This window comes from Halictus rubicundus, chromosome 15 (genome assembly GCF_050948215.1).
Source record: "Halictus rubicundus isolate RS-2024b chromosome 15, iyHalRubi1_principal, whole genome shotgun sequence".
In the NCBI taxonomy this organism is placed as follows: Eukaryota; Metazoa; Arthropoda; class Insecta; order Hymenoptera; family Halictidae; genus Halictus; species Halictus rubicundus.
In genome coordinates this window covers 2,136,660-2,159,661 of record NC_135163.1, presented here as the reverse complement: position 1 = coordinate 2,159,661, position 23,002 = coordinate 2,136,660, and the positions used below count along the sequence as shown (strand labels likewise).

Genomic DNA, 23,002 nt, shown 5'->3' with positions numbered 1-23,002 from the left:
CACGTAACAACGCGTTTACCGAATCCGACGACGATCCAATGAGCCAATGTGCCAATGGCGATGTCATAATCCTAACATTTTGGAATAGTAGGGGAACCAGTTGATCGTGACTCCGGTTATATAGAGTAACATTGCTCATTCGAATCGTCAGTCTGTATCCCGATCTTCGACAAAACGGCCACGAACTTCGCTGGCGCGACGAATTTTCCAAGGATCTTGCACGGCTATTCGAGGACCGCTACGAAGGAATCATTCTGTTCACGTGACGCGACGCATCGGAAATTATGAACCTGTTCGTCTCGAGCGTGTTTCTCCAAGCGTTGATACTGTACTCTGCCAATGCACGTAAGTAAAATTACCAACGGAACATCCGCGTCCCGAAGATCAAAGAGAATCGCTGCTCTCGACAAAGAAACTGCATGCTAACGTTTAAACCGTCGTTCACGAAAGAACAAGTACTCCTTCCGCTTTCGCATTGGCGTTTGCGTTTTATTGGTTCGCATAAAATTACAATCATGAGAAGACCCGTCCTCGCCTTATCAAAACAATCATCTAAATGGCAGATAATTCTTCGAAAATTAACGTTATTTTCAACAATTTCAATTCCAACCAAACGATTTCAATTTCTTTGTTTTATCCGGGTTTTTCAGAATTTTCGGGGGCTGGAGGACCGAACTGCGTGACACCGAACGGCGTGAATGGCGTCTGCATTGGAATTCGACAATGTCCGGTATTGTTCAGTATCGTTTCACTCAATCCCGTTCCACCAAATTCGGTCCAGTATTTGAAGCAATCTCACTGCGGTTTCGAGGGGAGGGACCCGAAAGTGTGCTGTCCACCCGAACAACTTCGTCCAACGGAGGGCCCATTTAATAATAATCCCTTGCTACCAACCGAATGCGGCAAGGACTTGTCTTCGAGAATCGTCGGCGGAGAACGCACCGACATCGACGAATTTCCTTGGATGGCCCTCTTGGAATATGCGACACGTAAGAACAACCATTGTCCCTTAGCTTAGATATCGTTGCATAGATTGAACGTAGAACTGGTAAACTGTCTGCGAGACTCCCCTGAAACATTGAAGTCGCTGTCGGTATGTTTTAGCGAGCAGTATACGGACGCTCTGCGGAGGAGTGCTGATCACCAGGCGTTACGTATTGACGGCAGCGCACTGTATCAATGGCCAAAATATGTCCAGTACCGGGAGTTTACAGAGCGTCCGTTTAGGAGAATACGACACGAGCACTGCCGTCGATTGCATAAAGGACGGAGACGTGATCCAGGTCTGCGCGGACGAGCACATCTCGGTCGCAGTGGAGGAGACGATCGTGCACGAAAACTACCAACCAATCTCGATGCACCAGAGGTACGACATTGCGTTGATCAGGTTGTCCCGGGACGTTCCGTTCACCAAGTATGTGAAACCAATTTGTCTACCGCCGAACGATTCCATCGGACAAAAGTTGGTCTCCGCCGGCTGGGGGCAAACGGAAAACCAAGAATCGTCATCGTCGAACCTGAAGCTGAAGATCTCCCTTCCTTTCGTCGAGAGGCAGCAATGTCAGGCGGTTTACCGGACCGCGAGGATTAACCTTGATCCCGGCCAATTCTGCGCTGGAGGAGAAAAGGGCAAGGACACGTGCAAAGGCGATTCGGGAGGACCTCTGATGGCCATGGAAAGGTCACGAGTGAGTGCTGCAAAGTGGACCGTGGTCGGCGTGGTCTCCTTCGGGCCAAAGTCCTGCGGTATGGAAGGATGGCCTGGAGTCTACACCAAAGTCAGCCACTATATGCCTTGGATACTCAGCAAGTTGAGACCTTGAAATTCGAATAACACATTCCTACTGACTCGACGCGACGCCTATCCGATTCGGCATAACGAAATCTTCTGTAAAACTATCTATTCTATTTTGTACTTTTACCGTTGTAGTACCCCCGACCATCCCTTGCCTCTCCCCGACCTACATTTTACACTGTAAAGTATACATTCTCTAAATAAAAATCTCAATGAAATTTAACGTGTCGAATTCGTCGAGAGGAGCATGTTTTCTTTGCGATCCATCGCTATCCTAATCGGTGCGAAAGGTTATCGTTTTTAGCGAGTAGTTATAGTCTGCAGTTGTGCACACACATGTATGTAACGAGAGCGCGGTGCTCGATGCGCGATATGCGAAGAACAATTTCCCCATACTCGCAGAAGCCGCAACCCAACAAATAAAGCGCGACCAATGACTAATAAGACGCGTAGTTTGGGAATTGCCGAGAATTACGAGGAATTCTCGGGAATTGTTGGAAATTACTGGGAATTGCTGGGAAGAGTTTTTCTATTACCCCCCTCCTCTGCAGACTATTTTATTGTTTGATCGGAAGATTCGCGGAATTCTACAGATGGCAGCAGTTAGAACATCAACCAGAGTTGTGCTAATTCAGTTACGTTGTAATTCAATTATACAATTGAACAATTCGATCGAATTGTACAATTGAATTACATTGTATATCGATTATTTAGTAATTCAACTACGTCGTAACTGAATTACATAATTCAAACCTTTCAATTAATTCAATCACTAATTATTTTAATCAGATGTGTAATTGAAATACAATATAATTAAGATACAGCTCTCCAAATTATGTATAGCCTAGAACTTTGAAGAATTTCTCCTCCTTGTTCGTAATACGTCAAAGTGTTCCTATTATTGGTTAGTGGTAAGCTAAAAACGTTCCTTTTTTCAGTTTTTTGTTATTAGATGTTTTGTTTTTTGTTATTTCATTTTACTTACATATAATATTAGTGTCCGTTTAATGAGTCTCATTAGATGATTGTGGTTATTTTTTCTTTTAATATATATCGTAACCTAGGTAAAGTAGAGACATGTTACATGAGTAAAAAAGCTTTAGTAAACATTGGTCGAAAGGTCAACCGTTTCTGAGATATAAACATTTTTGTTTGCTCGCATCACGATTCATTTACTACTGGCTTTTTGATATTTATAAAAAATTTTCCACGTGTTAGGATTTTCCGCTACAGAACTGACTCATTCCGGATGAAATCTACTGTCGGCACTTGAAGGAGGACATTCAGAACGCGATTTGTAAACACTAAAGTAAACATAATGTAAAAATGTTTATATCTCAGAAACGGTTCACCTTTCGACCTATGTTTACTAAAGCTTTCTTACTCAGTGCAATGTATCCTATATACCATATAAATATTGAATGTTTTTTTTTAACACCCTGTATATCGTAACCTAGGTATTGTAGAGACATGCTTCTTTTTTCTGCTTTTTATATTTATGTTTGAAATTTAAAAAATTTGTAACGCAGAAGTTATCTCTGTTCAGATAGTATAAATTTATAAATAATAAATTCCTTCTGTTTGAAACCTTCACATGGATTTTTCATCCTGTTATTACCTATTACTTTATTATTCTTTAATTTTTAATTTTAATTTAATTACATCGTAATTCGTAATTGATGTAGTTAAGTTGCAATTACGAATTACATTGTAATTTAATTGAATGAAGATCTGAATTATAAATTACAATATGATTGAATTACAATGTAATCCAATTACTTTGTAATTATAATTCCTGGAGTAATTCAATTGTAATTCTGTACAACTCTGACGTCAACGACAATCGGGCGGGTATCCGTTCTCCGAGCAACCAGAAACCAGACAGTTTTCGAATCTGATTTGTCTGCTTCGCAAGGAGTTTGAAAAATCACTGGCTACAGGCAAGTGTAAATAGGAAGGCGATTGTCTAAACGATTGGAATGCATTGCATCGGATTGCATCGAATCGGATCAGTTTAACGGGATCGCAGATCGCTGATCATTGAACGCCTTCCAGAAGCGAAAAGAAGCGCGACGATAAACAGATTAGGCACAAGCATGACTCGTCGCATACTTCTCCCCGTGCTCGTGGTTCTTTTTCGAGTGTCGTTTTTTGGTGTCGGCTTCAATTCTACCCTGCCGAGGCAAAATGTAAATTTTTGTCGGCTTCAATTCTACTCTGCCGAGGCAAAATGTAAATTTTTGTCGGCTCTATTAGGATCGGTTTTTGTAAGATTTTGAATAAGCGTGTACTAATACCGGTTCGGCTTCGTTTTCCTCGGAACGTACTCGTGATCATTTGCTCTGGATGTTTCGCCGACAGATGGTTGTGACGGGCTGGGGTACGACGGAGAGCGGTAGGCGCAGTGAGGTCCTGTTGGAAGCGAAATTGTCGATCGCCGGTTTGGCGTAATGCGCGCAAGTCTACAGGGGTAAGACGCAAATTTCGTACAAGTAGTTGTGCGCTGGCGGCAGCAAAATCGCGGATGCGTGCACCGGTGACAGCGGTGGACCGTTCCAGACAGTAACGGCACCGACGAGATATATTGAAAGACTGCCAGCCCTCGTGTTAAACTGCGAGTCTCAAACTTTGAGACTCAAAGTGGATCCCAGGTTGGTACTGGGAGCGGTCGGTAATGGCCCCAATGTCGAGATACTCTCGTCGGTTGTGGAACTAAGAACGTAGAACTATCACTCGCCAGGGGTCATGCGCGCAGTCTCAAATACCAATATCGCTAAACATGCCGCGCTCGCTACCTAAATAGAACATTTGCTCGTGAACTACGGAAGAAACGTCAGTGACGTAGGCAATAAATAAACGTAGAATGCTGACATAATGTATTCTGTAATTGCTTGGAAAATAATTATTTTTTATTGTATAATTTCATTACACTCTTATTGCCTTCTTATTTTCCTTATTGTTCACCATTGTAATAATTGTTTTATAATCGATAGTTTATAGTGATATCGATAGTTCTATGTGTAGGAAATACGAAAGTAACATTACAGAAAAATCAGAATTTAAAATTAATTTGAAAATTATTTCGATACAAAATAATGATTATTCAACAAAAAATATTCTATAATAATTATAGAATAAAATAAAGAATAAATACATACAATCTACGACTAATGACAAAATTCAATCGTTCTTATTGCGATCCTTAGTAAAAAACAAAAAATTAATTTTTTTACTTATTAATCCGATAGTACCACTTCTAATGCTTGATAGCATTGGCTGCAATCATTTCAGCAGAGGTAGTAACGAGGTAAAAGTATTAACTAAGTAAATTAACTTTCGGCGGCTCTTTTCCATATAATGCTATTTGGAGGCAGTAAACGCACAGATACAGAGACTTTTATATCTTTCAATACATTTAACACATTAAGCACCACGCTGATTTTATGTGCCGTTCCGTTCACGCCACAGCTAGCCGTCAAGCGGGCCCTACCGGTCCGTACGGATTGGCGATGCCTGAACGGAAAGCCTAGCGCCGGTCCCTCGGGACCGGTGTGGCGTTTAAAGTGTTAAGGGCCCGGACTGCCAAAAGTAGAGTGACTACTTTACCGACAAAATATGGTTTTACGTGCCTCAAGTTTTCGTCCTTAAATAAGAATATATTGTCGCTGATAAAGGGCTCATTCGAAAGAGGAAGGTTCAATCTAGTGCGGGCTGGTCATGAGCTGACGAGATTATGCATATATTTAGAAATATAAGCGTTAGAAGTAGGCCAAAAATTGACGATGCGCGTGCCGTGGAATTGAAGCATTATTATGCCATTGGATGAGTTTTCTGGATGATGTCGAGACCAGCCCGCACTAGAAAATATCTCCAGCTACAAATTGAGCTATAATTTGTCTTGATTCTGTTGCGAAATAAAGGCGAAAACTTGAGGCACGTTTTCGGCATGGCTTTCTAGCCTCAGAATTCATGATATCGATAATATAGAGCAAAAAATGTGACAAGTTTAGTTAGCTGGAGCTCATCAGGTGGCGCCTAAGTAGAAGGACTGTCGAAGTGGGATTGGAGGAAACTGCAAGCGTAGATTGTGGTTATGTTCGACGCCTATTCGCTCATCGGCAACGTGCGTCTTTATATGTGTGTATATGTATATAATTTTCCTATGCATGCAAATAATCCGCTAGTTTGATGTTTCGGACTCATGCAAGCAATGTACAGTTGTCCATATACGCATATAGCATAGTCGTAGCTGTAGCTTCATGTATCATATGAAATTGCGATCACATTTGTATACCGATGAGCTTACATACGGTACCACATTATACAAAAGAGAAAAAGAAATTGTTAACCCTTTGCACTCGAGTGGTGACTCTGAACCACCACTAGAAATTGTTGTGGCATTATTTCAAAGAAATTACAAAAAATATTACAAAATATTTGTTACATTACAAAATTTGTATTGAATAGATTACTAAACATTTGAATATTATATGTGGAAATCGGATCAGTTTCGTATGAATAAAAAAATAAAAATATGAAAAATAAGAATATAAAAAATAAAATATTCTAAGACGGAAGAAATATTTAGTTTTAGAATGAAAATAGCGCCGAGTGCAAATGGTTAAAGTTTTTAATCCCTAAAAAATATTCTAACAGCAGTTGGGAAGGACTGCAAAGTCTGTTCTCAGAGAAATAAACCCGGAAAAAGGCATCAAACGACATATTATTGTAATACTTGCCCCGACAAGCCGGGCATGCATCTTGGGAATTGTTACATGAAATATCATACACAGAAAAATTGCAAAGACTAATATTTAAGAAATTATGTCTATAAAGGTGTAAAGATATATAAAATGTTAAAATATAAAAATTTTATATATTAATTTGTGTGTGTAATGATTTTAAGTTACTGGTAAGAAATGCGTCAAAAAGGCTGCGAAACGTCTCGAGTTGCTGGTGCGCCGCGCGAAAAAGGCCCCGAATGCAAAGGGTTAATAAACTCACTGAATTTGTAGTTCAATGAGAACCATTGTGTTTTATTTGTAACTATAATTACGTCCGTCGTATCGGTACGACAGAGAATATGTACAACGAGGTAAGTCTTATAACGCAGTAAAACTGGAAGAGTTCAGATACGTCCGATCGCAAAGAATTACTATTTCGAATTGTGCGAGGGAAGCCTCGCGTAACGGTCGCTACGAGAGACCGTTGGGAGTAGGGCTGCCAACTCCTTAACGGTGATCTCCCTAGGCGCGACCTAAGGGAATGGCGGCACCAGCGTCATACTCCCTACATTGTAACGTTGCTGGCTTTCTGTCTCTTTGGGAGGTCACGATCGCGTGATGATCACAGACAACAGACGAGGTTTAGAACAGTTTAGGAAGTAGACTGTATGTTTACAGCGTTCTTTTGTGAGTAATTAAAATGATAAATGCACAAGTAAGTACCGCATTTGGCGTAAAACAAGTTTTTCCCGTTGACACGTCTATTCAAATTGCTGAATTGCGCAATCGAATTGAAGATTTAACGGTAAGTAGCGCAATTACTTGATCTAACCTTAAAATGTTGCATTCAAGTGACCAAAAGTTTTCGATTGTAGAATTTCTCGCACGACAACTTTTATATCGTACAACACAATGGAAAACTTGTGGATGAAAATGACACTTGCTACGGTGGATGCTTTTATGTCGTTCCACGTCTGCTCGGAGGGAAAGGAGGCTTTGTGCAATCGGTGCACAAATCGAGAAAACTACGAATCGCGAGGCTTGCAGAGACTTGAGTGGCCGTAGACTTCGCGACAGTAACGAGGAGAAGAGATTAAAGGCTTGGATCTAGAAGCAAGGCAAGCGAGACGAGGAAGCTGCGGAGCGAAAGAAAAAAAAATTGGAACGACTTTGCGCCGAACCGAAACACGAATTTAAAGATCAGACTTACGATCGTGAGAGATCGGCCTTAACGGAAAGGGTTGGCGACGCTGTCGAGGAAGGATTCAAAATTGCTGGCGAGTCAGCATTAAAAAGAAAACACAACGAAGAATTTAAACCAAATAAGAAAAGAACATTACTGGATATCGATATCGATTCCGACGAATTAGATAGTTCCGATGAAAGTGGCAACGAAGAAACAAAAGTTACGAAAACGAATGAAACCGGATGATTATCGAACGATAGTGGACACTCTAGCGACAAAAGCCGTAGAACTAGCAGGAATATAACCGGGACAGAAAATAATTACTCGGAAGATAGTTCTGATCGTTGAATAGACAATGAAGATTTGAGTAACGTGCCAGCATCAAACAAAGATTCCGTCGCAATAAATCGCAGCGAATTGTTAGATGTCAATCCGGTGGTGCCCTCTCGTCTAATACGAATACGAAATAAGTTCTCTTTTTGTATTATACGTGTAATATTGTACAAGTGTTTGCATAGTAAAACAATAATCAGTATTTCATTCGAGAGTATTATTATTATTTTGAAAAATATGTTTCCTACGTATCAAGAAACACTCCATTCTGTTAGTTCGTTGACGAGTTTAGCGCTCACTGCAAATAGCGCTACCGAAGCGATAAACGTCCTGTAAACGTCATCTACCAACAATTCTCTGCACTTGCATCGACGCACCCATTTATAGACATCTTGTGCATATTTTGAACCAGTCGAGTACAAACGATCGCTTCTCGTGTAATTTCTTTGTATTTGCGTGTGTACCATATGCGTCAAAGTTCCCAGGCACACATATTAATACGATTTACGATAACATTTTCGCGACGTGAGCTGAAAATAATAATTACGCGTATACTTTTATCGTTGCACAACGGCGTGCTTAGAAGAAAAATATTTACGTATGTATCAACGATTCTCACATTCGTGCAAGATTCGTTCCCCTTGATAGATAATGTATTCGATAACGAAGTGGACGAACGAGCACCGTATTCCGCGGAACATTTTCGATTTTTCCCGCGGAGTACAAATTTGGTCTGCAGAACGTTTCAATTCCCTACACATGGCGGTAGCTGGAGCTGGAAATTCAAGCGTAAACAAAATCGAAGGATATCGATACCGGTGTTCTCTTATCGAACGACCACAAAGACAATTGCAATTAATTACAATACTAAAACGAATAATATTTCCATTTAGCTACGTAACAACTAATAATGTAACCTATCATTGCTTACATTATGATGTCGCTAATAACACAATGCGCCATAAAACCGTAACCGTTTCGGATATATATATGTTGTATACAATATAACAAATTGTAGCAAAATAAAATTAACAGGTTGAAAAATAAGTTTAAAAAATACTTCGAATCGTAGAAATGACCTGAAATCATGATATCGAGAAGTACCTAATTGTAGCTGTTCTTATTTGTTTCTATTCAAATATTCTCTTGATGTATAATTTTCCCGAAGAACGAACGAATTTTGGGAGGAAGTAAGAAGGGATGGAACCCAAAATATAATGAAGCTGGAACACGCGTATCGTTCCGGGATGTGCCAACCTCGGGTACAGAAGTACGAATACAAATACGATCCAAAAAATTGCAAAAAAGACAGATTTTTCGCTATTTCCTCGTTCTCCTTCATTCTTTCTCGGTTTTCCTTTTTTTATCGTGCACGACCTGCGGATGACGCAAGGAAACCGCGCGACCGATCGTTTCAATGGAATCACTGTCGAAAAGTCCGAGCAGAGATTCGAGCAACTTTGAGCAGCTCGGATCGAAAAGGCAGTACGTTGGTAAATTGATCAATTTATGTGGAATACAAAGGCGCGATGGTCAGAATGAAATATCCGAGATCAATGTAATTAGTTATACGAAACATTTTGGAATAGTGGGGGAACCAGTTGACCGTGACTCCGGTTAGGCTAACATTGCTCATTCGGATCGTCAGTCTGTATCCCGATCTTCGACAAAACGGCCACGAACTTCGCTGGCGCGACGAATTTTCCAAAGATCTTGCACGGCCATTCGAGGACCGCTACGAAGGAATCATTCTGTTCACGTGACGCGACGCATCGGAAATTATGAACCTGTTCGTCTCGAGCGTGTTTCTCCAAGCGTTGATACTGTACTCTGCCAATGCACGTAAGTAAAATTACCAACGGAACATCCGCGTCCCGAAGATCAAAGACAATCGCTGCTCTCGACAAAGAAACTGCATGCTAACGTTTAAACCGTCGTTCACGAAAGAACGAGTAATCCTTCCGCTTTCGCGTCGGCGTTTGCGTTTTATTGGTTCGCATAAAATTACAAAACGATCATGGGAAGACCCGTCTTCGCCGTATCAAAACAATCATCTAAATGGCAGAGGCGACGATGATACTTTCTAAAACGTCTACAATGTCATCACGTCAAGGCCAATCGTCATAGCAGGATAATTCTTCGAAAATTAACGTTATTTTCACAATTTCAATTCCAACCGAACGATTTCGATTTCTTTGTTTTATCCGGGTTTTTCAGAATATCAGGAGCCCGGAGGATCAAACTGCGTGACACCGATCGGCGGGAATGGCATCTGCATTGGAATTCGACAATGTCCGGTATTGTTCAATATGCTTTTAATCGATCCGGTTCCACAAAATGCGATCCAGTATTTGAAGCAATCGCAGTGCGGTTTCGAGGGGAGGGACCCGAAAGTGTGCTGTCCATCCGAACAACCTCGTCCAACGGAGGATCCAGTTAATAATAATCCCTTGCTACCAACCGAATGCGGCAAGGACTTATCTTCGAGAATCATCGGCGGAGAACGCACCGACATCGACGAATTTCCTTGGATGGCCCTCTTGGAATATGCGACACGTAAGAACAACCATTGTCCCTTAGCTTAGATATCGTTTCATAGATTGAACGTAGAACTGGTAAACTGTCTGCGAGACTCCTCCGAGATTTTGAAGTCGCTGTCGGTATGTTTTAGCGAGCAGAATACAGACGTCCTGCGGAGGAGTGCTGATCACCAGGCGTTACGTATTAACGGCAGCGCACTGTATCAATGGCAAAGATATACCCAGTACCTGGAGTTTACAGAGCGTCCGTTTAGGAGAATACGACACGAGCACCGCCGTTGATTGCATAACGGATGGAGACGTGATCCAGGTCTGCGCGGACGAGCATATCTCGGTCGCAGTGGAGGAGGCGATCGTGCACGAAAACTACCAACCAATCTCGATGCACCAGAGGTACGACATTGCGTTGATCAGGTTGTCCCGGGACGTTCCGTTCACCAAGTATGTGAAACCAATTTGTCTACCGCCGAACGATTCCATCGGACAAAAGTTGGTCGCTGCCGGCTGGGGGAAAACGGAAGACGGAAGATCGTCATCGAACCTCAAGCTGAAGGTCTCCCTTCCTTTCGTCGAGAGGCAGCAATGTCAGACGGTTTACGGGAACGTAGGGGTCAACCTTGATCACAGCCAAATCTGCGCCGGAGGACAGAAGGGCAAGGACACGTGCAGAGGCGATTCGGGAGGACCTCTGATGGCCATGGAAAGGTCACGAGTGAGTGCTGCAAAGTGGACCGTGGTCGGCGTGGTCTCCTTCGGGCCGTCGCCCTGCGGTATGGAAGGATGGCCTGGAGTCTACACCAAAGTCAGCCACTATATGCCTTGGATACTCAGCAAGTTGAGACCTTGAAATTCGAATAATATATTCCCACTGAATCGACGCGACGCCTATTCGTTTCTCCACAACGAAATTTTCTGTAAAACTATCTAATCTTTTTTGTACTTATACCGTTGTAGTACCCCCGACCATCCCTTGCCTCACCCCGACCTACATTTTACACTGTAAAGTATACATTCTTTAAATAGAAATCTGAATGAGATTTGACGTGTCGAATTCGTCGAGAGGAGCATGTTTTCTTTGCGATCCATCGCTATCGTAATCGGTTCGAAAGGTTATCGTTTAAAGCGAGTAGTTATAGTCTGCAGTTCTGCACACACATGTATGTAACGAGAGCGCGGTATGCTAAGAACAATTTCCCCATACTCGCAAAAGCCGCAATGCAACAAATAAAGCGCGACCAATGACTAATTCTAAGACGCGTAGTTTTTCCTCCGTGTCGGGAGTTTCCGAGAATTACGAGGAATTGTTGGGAATTACCGGGAATTGCTGGGAATACCCAAACGACTGCAACGTATCGCGGACCGTTTGGTATACCGAGGTCAAAGTTTGTCACCGTCGTTCCATGGTAATGGGCAAATAGAATGCATCTGTATCGATGGAATAAAGAATGCAGAAGCTCAAGGGCAACTACTATTTTTCGAAATTTCCTAGGAGGAAAGAACGGGGTTTGCTTCGGAACCGGTTTTGCCGAATAAAAATAAGGAAACTTGTTGCTATCGAACGCGTGCGCGGACATGTCCGAGATCAAGACTACGCGACCACATGACCGCGCAACCGGAACCAAACAGGGGTCAGACTTTTAAAATTGCATCGCGCGTTTCCATTAGCTGGAAGAATTTTCCTGTTACCCCCCTCCCCTGCAGACTATTTTTTCACTTACTCGGAAGATTCGCGGAATTCTACAGATGGCAGCAGTTATAACGTCAACGACCATCAGGCGGGTATCCGTCCTCCGCGGAACCAGAAAACAAACAGTTTTCGAAACTGGTTTGTCTGCTCCGCACGCGGTTTGAAAAATCACTGGCTACAGGCAAGTGTAAATGGGAACGCAACGTTCTTCTTCCTAGCTAACGACGGTATCTGTCTAAACGATTGGATTGCTTTGCATCGGATTGGATCGAATCAGATCAGTTTAACGGGAGGAATAATCGTGTGACGCAGTCCAGCGAACGGTCCACGTTCAAACAGTCCGAGGAACAGCTTGCTGATCTTTCAACGTCTTTCACAAGCGAAAAGAAGCGCGACGATAAACAGATTAGGCACAAGCATGACTCGCCGCATTCTTCTCCCCGTGCTCGTGGTTCTTCTTCTGCAGAGGTGTACCGCACGTGAGTAATATCGCATGAGCACGTAACAATGCGTTTAACCAATCCGACGACGATCCAATGAGCCAATGAGCCGACGATAACCCGACGGACGTCGGTTTTCAAAAACACCGTGAGAACTCTTTGACTCATGTGTTCGATTCTCTCTCCTTCCTTTTCGAAACGTTTCGTCTCGTTGCTCGCGGACCGATCCTGCAAATTCACCGAAAAAAGTCGAATTTCCATCGATTACGATTATAAATTCACTATCCATACACAATGCAATACATACATATTCCTCAATACGTGGAAAATTGAGAAGGATCGCCGTGCATGGTTTTGATAATAAGTATATGTATAGTATTCTGCTCTTTTGGACAGAGGAGCGGTGCTCCACGCCCGAGAATAGAATCGGTGTGTGCATCAATGCACGGAATTGTCCGGTAGTGGTTCAACTCTTGCTACAAAGACCCTTGACCAGAGATATTCAGAACTACTTGCGGAGCTTGCAATGCGGCATCGACGGCACAATTCCGAAAGTTTGTTGCGCACAGCAGGTAAATAAACAGGCACATGCGTACGGGCCGTGTACAGTGTACATCCTCGATCAAAACTGTTAGACGCACTATTACAACGATACCAAATTATCGAAATACAAAGAAGAATCATTCTGTATTTAGTTCTGCCATCGAGGGTAGTATCCTGAATCGATATATGTACATATCTATGGACAGGGTGGAGCAATAACTTTGTTCACCTTGAATATTTCCGTTACTTGAAATTATAATGTTGACTTTTGACCGTGGCTGCGATGTATACCGTAGTCACGTGTGTCCAATGCGGTGAATATTTTTCGCCTTTCAGTGAATAATAGGAAGAACAATGGTTTTAGAGTCCGCTAACGCCAGGAACAACCTCAACGGAAACTCCGAGGCCACAGAGTGGAAACATAGACGTGCCCGAACCCCCGGACGTGTCCAACCACCCGAACTTACAGCTGATAAACGATAACTCGTGTGGTCCGGTGACCTCGCGAAAAATCTTCATTGGCAACAAAACCGAATTGTTAGAATATCCATGGATGGCATTGCTCGCTTACGATACCGGAAGCGATGCACCGGAATTCAAATGCGGAGGATCGCTGATTAACAAGAGATACGTGTTAACCGCTGCTCACTGCGTCACAGGGCTATCCTCTGGTAACTCGGGATTCGATGACCGAATATATTCGAAAGGGTATCCTAGCTTCAAGCTATCAAGTCATCTCATCGTGTCGTTTTTATTTTTTCATTTCGCTTTCATCAAATTTTCGGTTTTTTAAAGAAAAAACTATTTCCCCCGGCTCTTATTGTTACACCGGGCCCCAGAACCTCGATACGTTGTTTTTAGGTGCGAGACTGATCGGTGTACGATTAGGGGAATACGATTTATCCACGGAACGCGATTGCGACAGAGACTTGCTAGGGCTCGAGATATTCTGCGCCGAGAGGTATCAAGACTTTGGCCTGGAGAGCGTGCATTTCCATCCTGACTATTCGCCGAGATTGCCGCAGAACGACATCGCCCTGGTACGATTGAACGCAGACGCTGATTTGAGGCCGATGAACGTGAAGCCGATCTGCCTGCCGGTCGGCTTCAATTCTACTCTGCCATCGCGAAAGGTAAATTTTTGTGGGCTCTATTAGGATCGGTATTTGTCAGTTTTTGAATAAGCGTGTACTAATACCGCTTCGTTTTCCTCGGAACTTACTCGTGATCATTTGCTCTGGATGTTTCGCCGACAGATGGTTGTGACGGGCTGGGGTACGACGGAGAGCGGTAGGCGCAGTGAGGTCCTGTTGGAAGCGAAATTGTCGATCGCCGGTTTGGCAGAATGCGCGCAAGCCTACAGGGGTAAGACGCAAATTTGGTACAAGCAGTTGTGCGCTGGCGGCAGCAAAGTCACGGATGCGTGCACCGGAAACGGTGGTGGACCGCTCCAGGCAGTAACGCCCTTCCAGGGTGACGTGAAATACTTTCTGTTCGGGATCGTCAGTTTCGGCCAACGTGGCTGCGCCATAGCAGGAGACCCCGACGTTTACACGAACGTTATCTATTACATAGACTGGATCTTGAACACCATTAGATCATAGGTTACCGTACAGGTCATTTTCTTACTTTTACATTTCTTATACGCTGTCGATCAATTGAACCAGAAACAGCACTCTTCTCGCTGAAGCTCTTCAGAAGTATGCATACGAACACAATCTAAAAAATGGTAAAAAAGACAGCTTTTTCTTTTCCGAAAACGACGACTTTTCCTTCGGCATGAGGACCACGGCCGCTGCATCTGCAGATTACTCACCACTACTACGGATTCATGTACATGGACATGCCGAAGGAAAAGTCAGTGTTAATAAATGTATTAAACATTTTAGATCCCGAAACACGTCAGCTATGTCCTCAATGGAAGCTCATATACCCTTAGCATTTAACTCCGTGCACGGGCGCACCCGCCGGAAGGTTAAACCCAACATTTTGGAATAGTGGGGGAACCAGTTGATCGTGACTCCGGTTATATAGCCTAACATTGCTCATTCGGATCGTCAGTCTGTATCCCGATCTTCGACAAAACGGCCATGAACTTCGCTGGCGCGACGAATTTTCCAAGGATCTTGCACAGCTATTCGAGGACCGCTAGTAAAGAATGATTCTCTTCACGCGAAACGACGCATCGGGAATGATGAACCTGTTCGTCTCGAGCGTGTTTCTCCAAGCGTTGATACTGCACTCTGTAAATGCACGTAAATAAAATTACCAACGGAATATCCGCGTCCCAAAGATCAAAGATAATCGCTGTTCTCGACAAAGATGTAGGACGCTAACGTTTAAATCGTCGTTCACGAAAGAAAGAGCGATCCTTTCGTTTTCGCTTTGACGCACACTGGGGTAATCAGCCTGAAAATCCAGGCAAAACTATTTCAGCGTTGTTTATAGACTTAAGGTCATAACACAGCAGGTCTTTGAATTTGTCTTACTGTCAGTTATAACATTATGAAATCAAAAATGTATTTTAATATTTAAAAAATCAAAATGATTTTTATTTGTTGCCGAAAAAACTTTTTTCTTTAATTTAATATATAGAAGTTTGTAGGTGTTTAAATACTGTTCAACTTTTGTTTAAAACATTTTTTCCTCAAATTATCAAAAACCATTGAAAAATTGTGATAATGATGGAGCGCTTCCACTGAAAAGTTTAATAAGTACTTCCCTCCGAGAATGATCAAACTCCGCGCGTATGAACTATCAATGATCGTGGAGAAGCCTACGTTATTTGAAGTTTGCCGGATATAGAGAAGAACATAGAGACGACAAAGGGGGACTGAGGATCGAAGCAACCGGTACAAGTTTTAGGGGGGAATCTTGCGTAATTGGCTTTGTTCAAGAATTTTTTTTTGAAAAATGTAATGCATAGATTAAAAATTTAGAAAATTTATTGTATCATTTATTAATTTTATATTGCAGAAAATATGTTTAAATGTTTATATTTTAATATCAATGTTTTAAATAAGAAATTAAAAAATCGGAGCTCGTCATGTTGAGGCGAATTATTTGTAGAATATATATACCTAGTTTCATAAAGATCGAGGTTTTGAGCTACGTTGCTCGGCATGCGAAATTTTGCGTTTCGAGAAAAATGTGTTTAAAATTTGAGTACTAGAAAAATCGTGAAGAAATCTTAATTCCAGGACCATAAAACAGATCTTCCCCTTTCTTAAAAAGTTGCACTTCAGCCGTTTTCGCTTCTTTTCGAGACGTCCAATACAACCGTTTACTTTATTTTGAAAATGACGTACAAAAACATCCCTGATCACTTTCTAACTATTTTATTGTATTCCTAAGGAAATTTCCTATCAATTTAAACAAAAAAAAAAAACTCCAAAATTTCATTTTACACAAGTTCCCCCCCCCCCCAACCCTTAATTGTAATTAGAACGTCCACGCAAATAGGAAAGTTTTTTATTTTTCATTTTTTTTACAGAACTTTTACCAACATATTTGAGAGATATTTCTGATTGAAATGAGTCTAAACACTGCATAATTTCGATCATATTTACTTATTTAATAAGTGATCGTAACTCGCCATAATATAAGTAAATATAATCGAAATTCTATAGTGTGTGATCTCATTTTAATCAGAAAAATTTCATCTATACGTTGGCTGTTACGAGCCGTGGCTGCGAACAACGCGGGAGGCCGGCGAGGGGGTTATTACCCCTGGAATATGGTTTCGATTTGTTAGTTAGGTACGCGCACGCACCCTATACGAATCCGGGGATCCGCTAGGTTGGAGAAATCTTTGTTGGTTTAAGTTTAAGATTAGTAAGCCTCGAAACTTATATATAATTTAATTGATACAATCCGAGCGGTAAGATTGTATCGTGTGGGAACGTTCAATTACGAGATTATTAGATTAGATTAGGCAATAATTAAGGGTTGTAGATTACGCGAGTTAACAAACAGGCCGAATATATTCTGAATTGAAATTATTACAAGTGTTGTTTGTGTCGCAAGTGAATTTATGAGTGTACAATTGAAGAAATTGTTACCTATGCACGGTTTTTAATTTGCCAGAGTTGTACTAATTCAGTTACGTTGTAATTCAATTGCACAATTGAATTACATTGTATATCAATTATTTAGTAATTCAACTACGTCGTAACAGAATTACATAATTCAAACCTTTCAATTAATTCAATTAATAATTATTTTAATCAGATGTGTAATTGAAATACAATATAATTAAGATACAGCTCTCCAAATTATGTATAGCCTAGAACTTTGAAGAATTTCTCCTCCTTGTTCGTAATACGTCAAAGTGTTCCTATTATTGGTTAGTGGTAAGCTAAAAACGTTCCTTTTTTCAGTTTTTTGTTATTAGATGTTTTGTTTTTTGTTATTTCATTTTACTTACATATAATATTAGTGTCCGTTTAATGAGTCTCATTTAGGGATTGCAATGCCGGTATACCGGTATACCGAATACCGGTATTTCGTGCTATTTTGCAATTTCGTGAAACCGGTATTTGCTAAGCTAAAATACCGGTATTTTCGGTATTAGCTATAAATAATAAATATTTTTTTGGGGCATTTGCTCTTATTTGAAATACGTTCGCCGCTCATGATGTGTGCATCTGTGCTTGCCGATCAAAGCACATTGCCGCGGTGACTGCTGAAGCCACTGCGCTCTTTTCGGCGTGGTATCGATGCCGCTGTATTCTTTGCAACATTGTGGCGATGAACGACAACGTTTGAGGCATTTTTCTGCCTGTAAAGGCGCGTATCTCGATGAACACAGTTCAGTTGTCGCTCGACTGCGAACGAATTGTCTCTTCCGTTTGTCCTAGTGAAATTGTGCGCAGTGTTTTAAATATTTATATTATACATTTAGATATTTTTTAAATTGGTGAGTTTCTTTTTCATAGGTAAGGACACATTATATATTATGCTTCATTGTTCAAAATATTTACACGTGTAACGTATGTATATGTTTTTAGTTTCATTTATCCGTAATGAATAATACGAATGACTTCAAAGAACATAGAAAATCTGCCGATAATACTTCGGCTTGGTTTTACTATTTATATGATGAAAAAAGTATGCTGGCGAGATGCAAAACATGTTCGAGGATAATTAAAGTTTTTGGAGGAAGTACAAGCGGACTACATACACATTTAAAAACACTACATAATATTAATTTATTGAAAAGAAAAGAATCCGAGACAAATTCTAACTCACCTAAAAATGATATTACGAAACCAAAGACATCGCAAATTACAGATTTTTTCAATAGAAAAACCGACTGTTTCGATGAAGTTCTGTCTAGAATGACAGCATTAGATGGTTTGCCGTTCAGAGTGTTTTGTACTTCAATTGAATTGAGAAAGTCACTGATTGCAAGAGGTTTCAAAAATATTCCAAGATCTATTAATACTATAAGAAGAACTGTTATAAACTATAGTAACAGTGTTCGCAATTCTCTGAAAAAAGAATTAACAGAATTAAAATTAAATGGTACAAAATTTAGTCTCACATTTGATGAATGGACAAGTGTACGAAATAGACGTTATTTAAATATAAATATTCATTCAGAAAAGAAAATTTGGAATATAGGACTCACACATGTCTCAGGAAGTATGCCAGCTACAAAATGTGTAGAAGTAGTCAACTGCAAATTGGAGGAACATGGATTATCTCTAAAAGAAGATATTGTCTGCATAACTACTGATGGAGCAACGGTGATGAAAAAAGTTGGGAAGTTGATTGATGCAAATCAGCAATTGTGCTATGCTCATGGAATTCAACTTGGAGTAATCAGTGTGCTATATCAACAAAATCAAGAGCAGAAGAAGCAAAATACTCTGGATTTAGAAACTTCTGATTCTGATTTCGAAGAGAGTGACAATGAAGAAAATAGTACTACAATTGTTGAAAGTACCTCATTTGAATATGACGAAGATAATAGTAACGAGGACGAAATGTTAACCTACCAAGAATTGCTTCCCATAATTAAGAAAATTCGAAAAGTTGTTAAAATATTTAAACGTTCCCCTACTAAAAGTGCTGTTTTACAAAAATATGTACTTACTGAAATAAAAAAAGAACTTATGCTAATATTAGATTCTAAAACACGCTGGAACAGTTTGTTATTGATGATGGAACGATTTTTGAAATTAAAAAATCCAATTCAGAAAGCATTAATTGACTTAAATTTACAAATTAATTTTCCCGATAATGAATTCGATTTAATATCAAAAACTGTATCAGCTCTGCATCCAATAAAACTGACTGTGGAAGCATTATGTCGGAAGGATTCCAACTTATTAACAGCGAATGCAGCAATAAATTTTATGTTGCAATCACTTAAAGATCAGGACACGCCACTGTCTGAGGAATTATACAGTGCATTGAAAATTCGTATACAGGAAAGGCATAGTGACCTAGAAAATATTTTAAGGTATTTACATAATTATAACGACTTTAAAAAAGAAAACGGAAAGGAAGAAAAGAAACTAACAAGGTCAAATTTAATTAAGTTCGTCGTCAATTTCCACAAAAACATTTATGAAAACCAAACACAAACCTATCCAGAAGAATTCGTTGAAGATGATGTTGATGTTGATATCGAAAAAGAATTATCTCTCGAGAAGAAATTACAATTAGCTATAGATAAAAAAATTGCTACGAACAATAATACAAAAATAATACAAAAAATAGATTTATCCAAAACCATCAGACGAGAGACCGAGTTGTTAGAGGATGAAGGACATCGAGGCAAATATTTAGAGCAAGTATATCGCTCATTATTAACAGTACCACCAACCAGCGTGGATGCGGAAAGAGCATTTTCAACTGCAGGTAATTTGTGCAGAAAAATACGTTCAAGGCTTAATGACAGTTCAATAGATGCATTATGTTTTTTACAATCACATTTCAAAAATATCGAATCAATAAATTAGTTATTTTTTTTTCCTATTAAACAACTGAGTTTTTGTACCTTCATGAAAATTCCTAGTACCGGTATTAATACCGGTATACCGGTACAACGTTTAAAAAAATACCGAATACCGGTATTGCATTTTTGGTCCGGTATTGCAATCCCTAGTCTCATTAGATGATTGTGGTTATTTTTTCTTTTAATATATATCGTAACCTAGGTAAAGTAGAGACATGTTACATGAGTAAAAAAGCTTTAGTAAACATTGGTCGAAAGGTCAACCGTTTCTGAGATATAAACATCTTTGATTGCTAGTATCATGATTGATTTACTTGTGTTACGAGCCAGGGCTGCGAGCAACGCGAGAGGCCGGCGAGGGGTTGTTACCCCAGGAATATGGTTTCGATTGTTAGTTAATATTGAAATCTTTGTTGATTTGAATTTAAGATTGGTTAGCCTCGTAACTTATATATATATTTTAATTGATACAACCCGAGCGGTAAGATTGTATCGTGTGGGAACGTTCAATTATTAGATTAGGATATTAGGCAATAATTGAGGGTTGTAGATTACGCGAGTTAACAAACAAAACAAATATATTCTGAATTAGAATAGTTACAATTGTAGTTGTCTGTGTCGCGAATGAATGTAATAAGTATACAATTGGAGAAATTGTTACCTATGCTGCACGGTGTTGACGCACTGGCAATGCGGGGTCGGAGAGCGATTGTTGAAAGCCAAATAGAATATACACGAACTACCGGAATCTATAAGGTTACGTTTGATTCGAAAGGGACTTTTACCCGATCTCACTAGAACTGACTCTTACGCGTGTAACGCGACGTGACTGCACGATTACTATACCGCGACCGAATCACTTCTGAACCGTTTCTCAACTAACCGAAGAGGATGAAAATGAATGGGTTTATATACCCTAAAAATGAGAGGGAAATATGTCTGTTTTATTCTACGGTCGCATACTCGTATTTGTCGTTTCTAGTGAGTTTAAGGTTTGCAGCTGGATCTTTTGTTTATAGGGGTAAAACGAAGGGTTAGCCAGGATGTTTCCTATCAAAGACTATCTTGACAAAACATTCCAGAAGGGGATGTTTTGAAGATTTCCATATTAAGAAATCGTACGGTGCTGTTACTGAATCATGCTTCGTGCCAGCTGCGTCCAGCCGGAGTACAATCATTAAACAAGGGGCCTGTTGGGACGCTTTTCGTTCTCAGAAAAGAGATTAGAACTTCTAATCGAAATGAACGTGGAGAAACGTCTCCATACGTAACACTTGCTTGCATCGCATGCGATGTTTACTTTAGTGATTACAAACCGCGTTCTGTAGCGGAAAATCCTAACACGTGAAAAACTTTCTATAAATATCAAAAAGCCAGTAGTAAATGAATCGTGATGCGAGCAAACAAAAATGTTTATATCTCAGAAACGGTTCACCTTTCGACCTATGTTTACTAAAGCTTTCTTACTCAGTACAATGTATCCTATATACCATATGAATATTGAATGGTTTTTTTTAACACCCTGTGTATCGTAACCTAGGTATTGTAGAGACATGTTTCCTTCTTCTGCTTTTTATATTTATGTTTGAAATTTAAAGAATTTATAACGCAGAAGTTATTTCTGTTCAAATATTATAAATTTATAAATAATAAATTCCTTCTGTTTGAAACCTTCACATGGATCTTTCATCCTCTTATTACCTATTACTTTATTATTCTTTAATTTTTAAATTTAATTTAATTACATCGTGATTCGTAATTGATGTAGTTAAATTGCAATTACGAATTACTTTGTAATTTAATCGAATGAGGATCTTAATTATAAATTACAATATGATTGAATTACAATGTAATTCTGTTGGAATTTATTTCATAAACAGAACAAAATGAATCTGTTATTTCTTTAGAAGGAAGGATCGTTTGAATCGGCTTTTGATATACATTGTATCTGCAGTTAATATACATTGTATGTTGTCCCCGGCATGGGACCCTCGATCCTCTGATGTTCATATTGAACTGTTGCTCCTCTGTTTCGTTTTCTTGTTTTATTCGCGACGTTTCTCTCAAACCGTAAAGACGTGTCTGACGACGTGCTATTAGAGAATTTGTTGAAATATAATCTCTATTCCGTGTGCTACAAAAGAGTGTGCTTTCTTTATATATATACCCATATCCCATTAGGTTATGGGCCCAGGACACGTTTTGCATTAACTCTATATATAGTTATTAGTTTATTTTGTTTTTTGTGTAAAGTACTTAGTGTAATTGTTAAGTATTTTTTAATTGTGTTTGACTTGTAGTTTTTTATTGTTTCGTGACTAAGTGTAAGATACTTTGTATAAGTGACAATGGACACATTTAAAGACAGGAGAAATATTCCCCAGTTTAGTGGCATCAAATATAATGCGTGGAAACACAGGATTCGAAATTTTCTGTATGAGCTTGATGTGCTGAAAGTTGTTGATGATCTGCCGCCGAATCCAATCACGGCTGAATGGACCAAAGCCGAGCGTATTGCTAAATGTGCGATTGTGCAGTATTTGTCGGACACGCACCTCAAATACGATACGCCAGGAAGTACGGCGAAATCTATTCTAACCAAATTAGATTCCGTCTATGAAAGCCAGAGTACGGCTACAGAATTGTCAATCAGAAAGAGCTTGCTACGATTAAAAATGAAGAGTGATACTTCACTAAAAGACCACTTCGAAGTATTCGATGAATTGATAACAGATTTGTCGGCTGCAGGTGTGCCTGCCAGGGAAAATGAAATAATTTCTATCCTGT

At 40.0% G+C, this 23,002-nt stretch overlaps 5 protein-coding genes across 5 annotated transcripts in view; all 5 read left to right on the top strand.

Annotated features, from left to right (window-relative positions):
- The first annotated feature begins 101 nt into the window (after positions 1-101).
- LOC143361720 (transmembrane protease serine 9-like) lies at positions 102-11,617 on the top strand. The gene is made up of 5 exons (XM_076801313.1): positions 102-345; positions 651-989; positions 1,105-1,818; positions 10,256-10,594; positions 10,710-11,617. The coding sequence occupies exons 1-5, from the start codon at positions 285-287 to the stop codon at positions 11,423-11,425; spliced, it is 2,169 nt and encodes a 722-aa protein (XP_076657428.1). The 5' UTR covers positions 102-284; the 3' UTR covers positions 11,426-11,617.
- Positions 6,973-8,245, top strand: LOC143361690 (UBL fusion protein SDE2-like). The gene is given in 3 exon segments (XM_076801282.1): positions 6,973-7,324; positions 7,395-7,515; positions 7,518-8,245. Coding segments are annotated over 3 exon segments (660 nt in total). The 5' UTR covers positions 6,973-7,219; the 3' UTR covers positions 7,952-8,245.
- Positions 11,618-12,329: 712 nt separating the features above from the next.
- Positions 12,330-14,073, top strand: LOC143361689 (phenoloxidase-activating enzyme 1-like). Its single transcript, XM_076801281.1, has 3 exons — positions 12,330-12,744; positions 13,102-13,277; positions 13,613-14,073. Exons 1-3 carry the CDS (start codon positions 12,684-12,686, stop codon positions 14,039-14,041), a joined length of 666 nt encoding a protein of 221 aa, XP_076657396.1. The 5' UTR covers positions 12,330-12,683; the 3' UTR covers positions 14,042-14,073.
- Positions 14,074-14,321: 248 nt separating this feature from the next.
- LOC143361719 (serine protease grass-like) lies at positions 14,322-14,852 on the top strand. Its single transcript, XM_076801312.1, has 2 exons — positions 14,322-14,381; positions 14,505-14,852. Exons 1-2 carry the CDS (start codon positions 14,322-14,324, stop codon positions 14,850-14,852), a joined length of 408 nt encoding a protein of 135 aa, XP_076657427.1.
- Positions 14,853-14,924: 72 nt separating this feature from the next.
- LOC143361718 (transmembrane protease serine 9-like) overlaps positions 14,925-23,002 on the top strand; it is a 24,918-nt gene continuing 16,840 nt past the window's right edge. Inside the window, exon 1 of the mRNA XM_076801311.1 lies at positions 14,925-15,503. Within this exon, the coding sequence (XP_076657426.1) occupies positions 15,407-15,503 (97 nt within the window). The 5' untranslated portion in view covers positions 14,925-15,406. The remainder of the gene's footprint in view (positions 15,504-23,002) is intronic.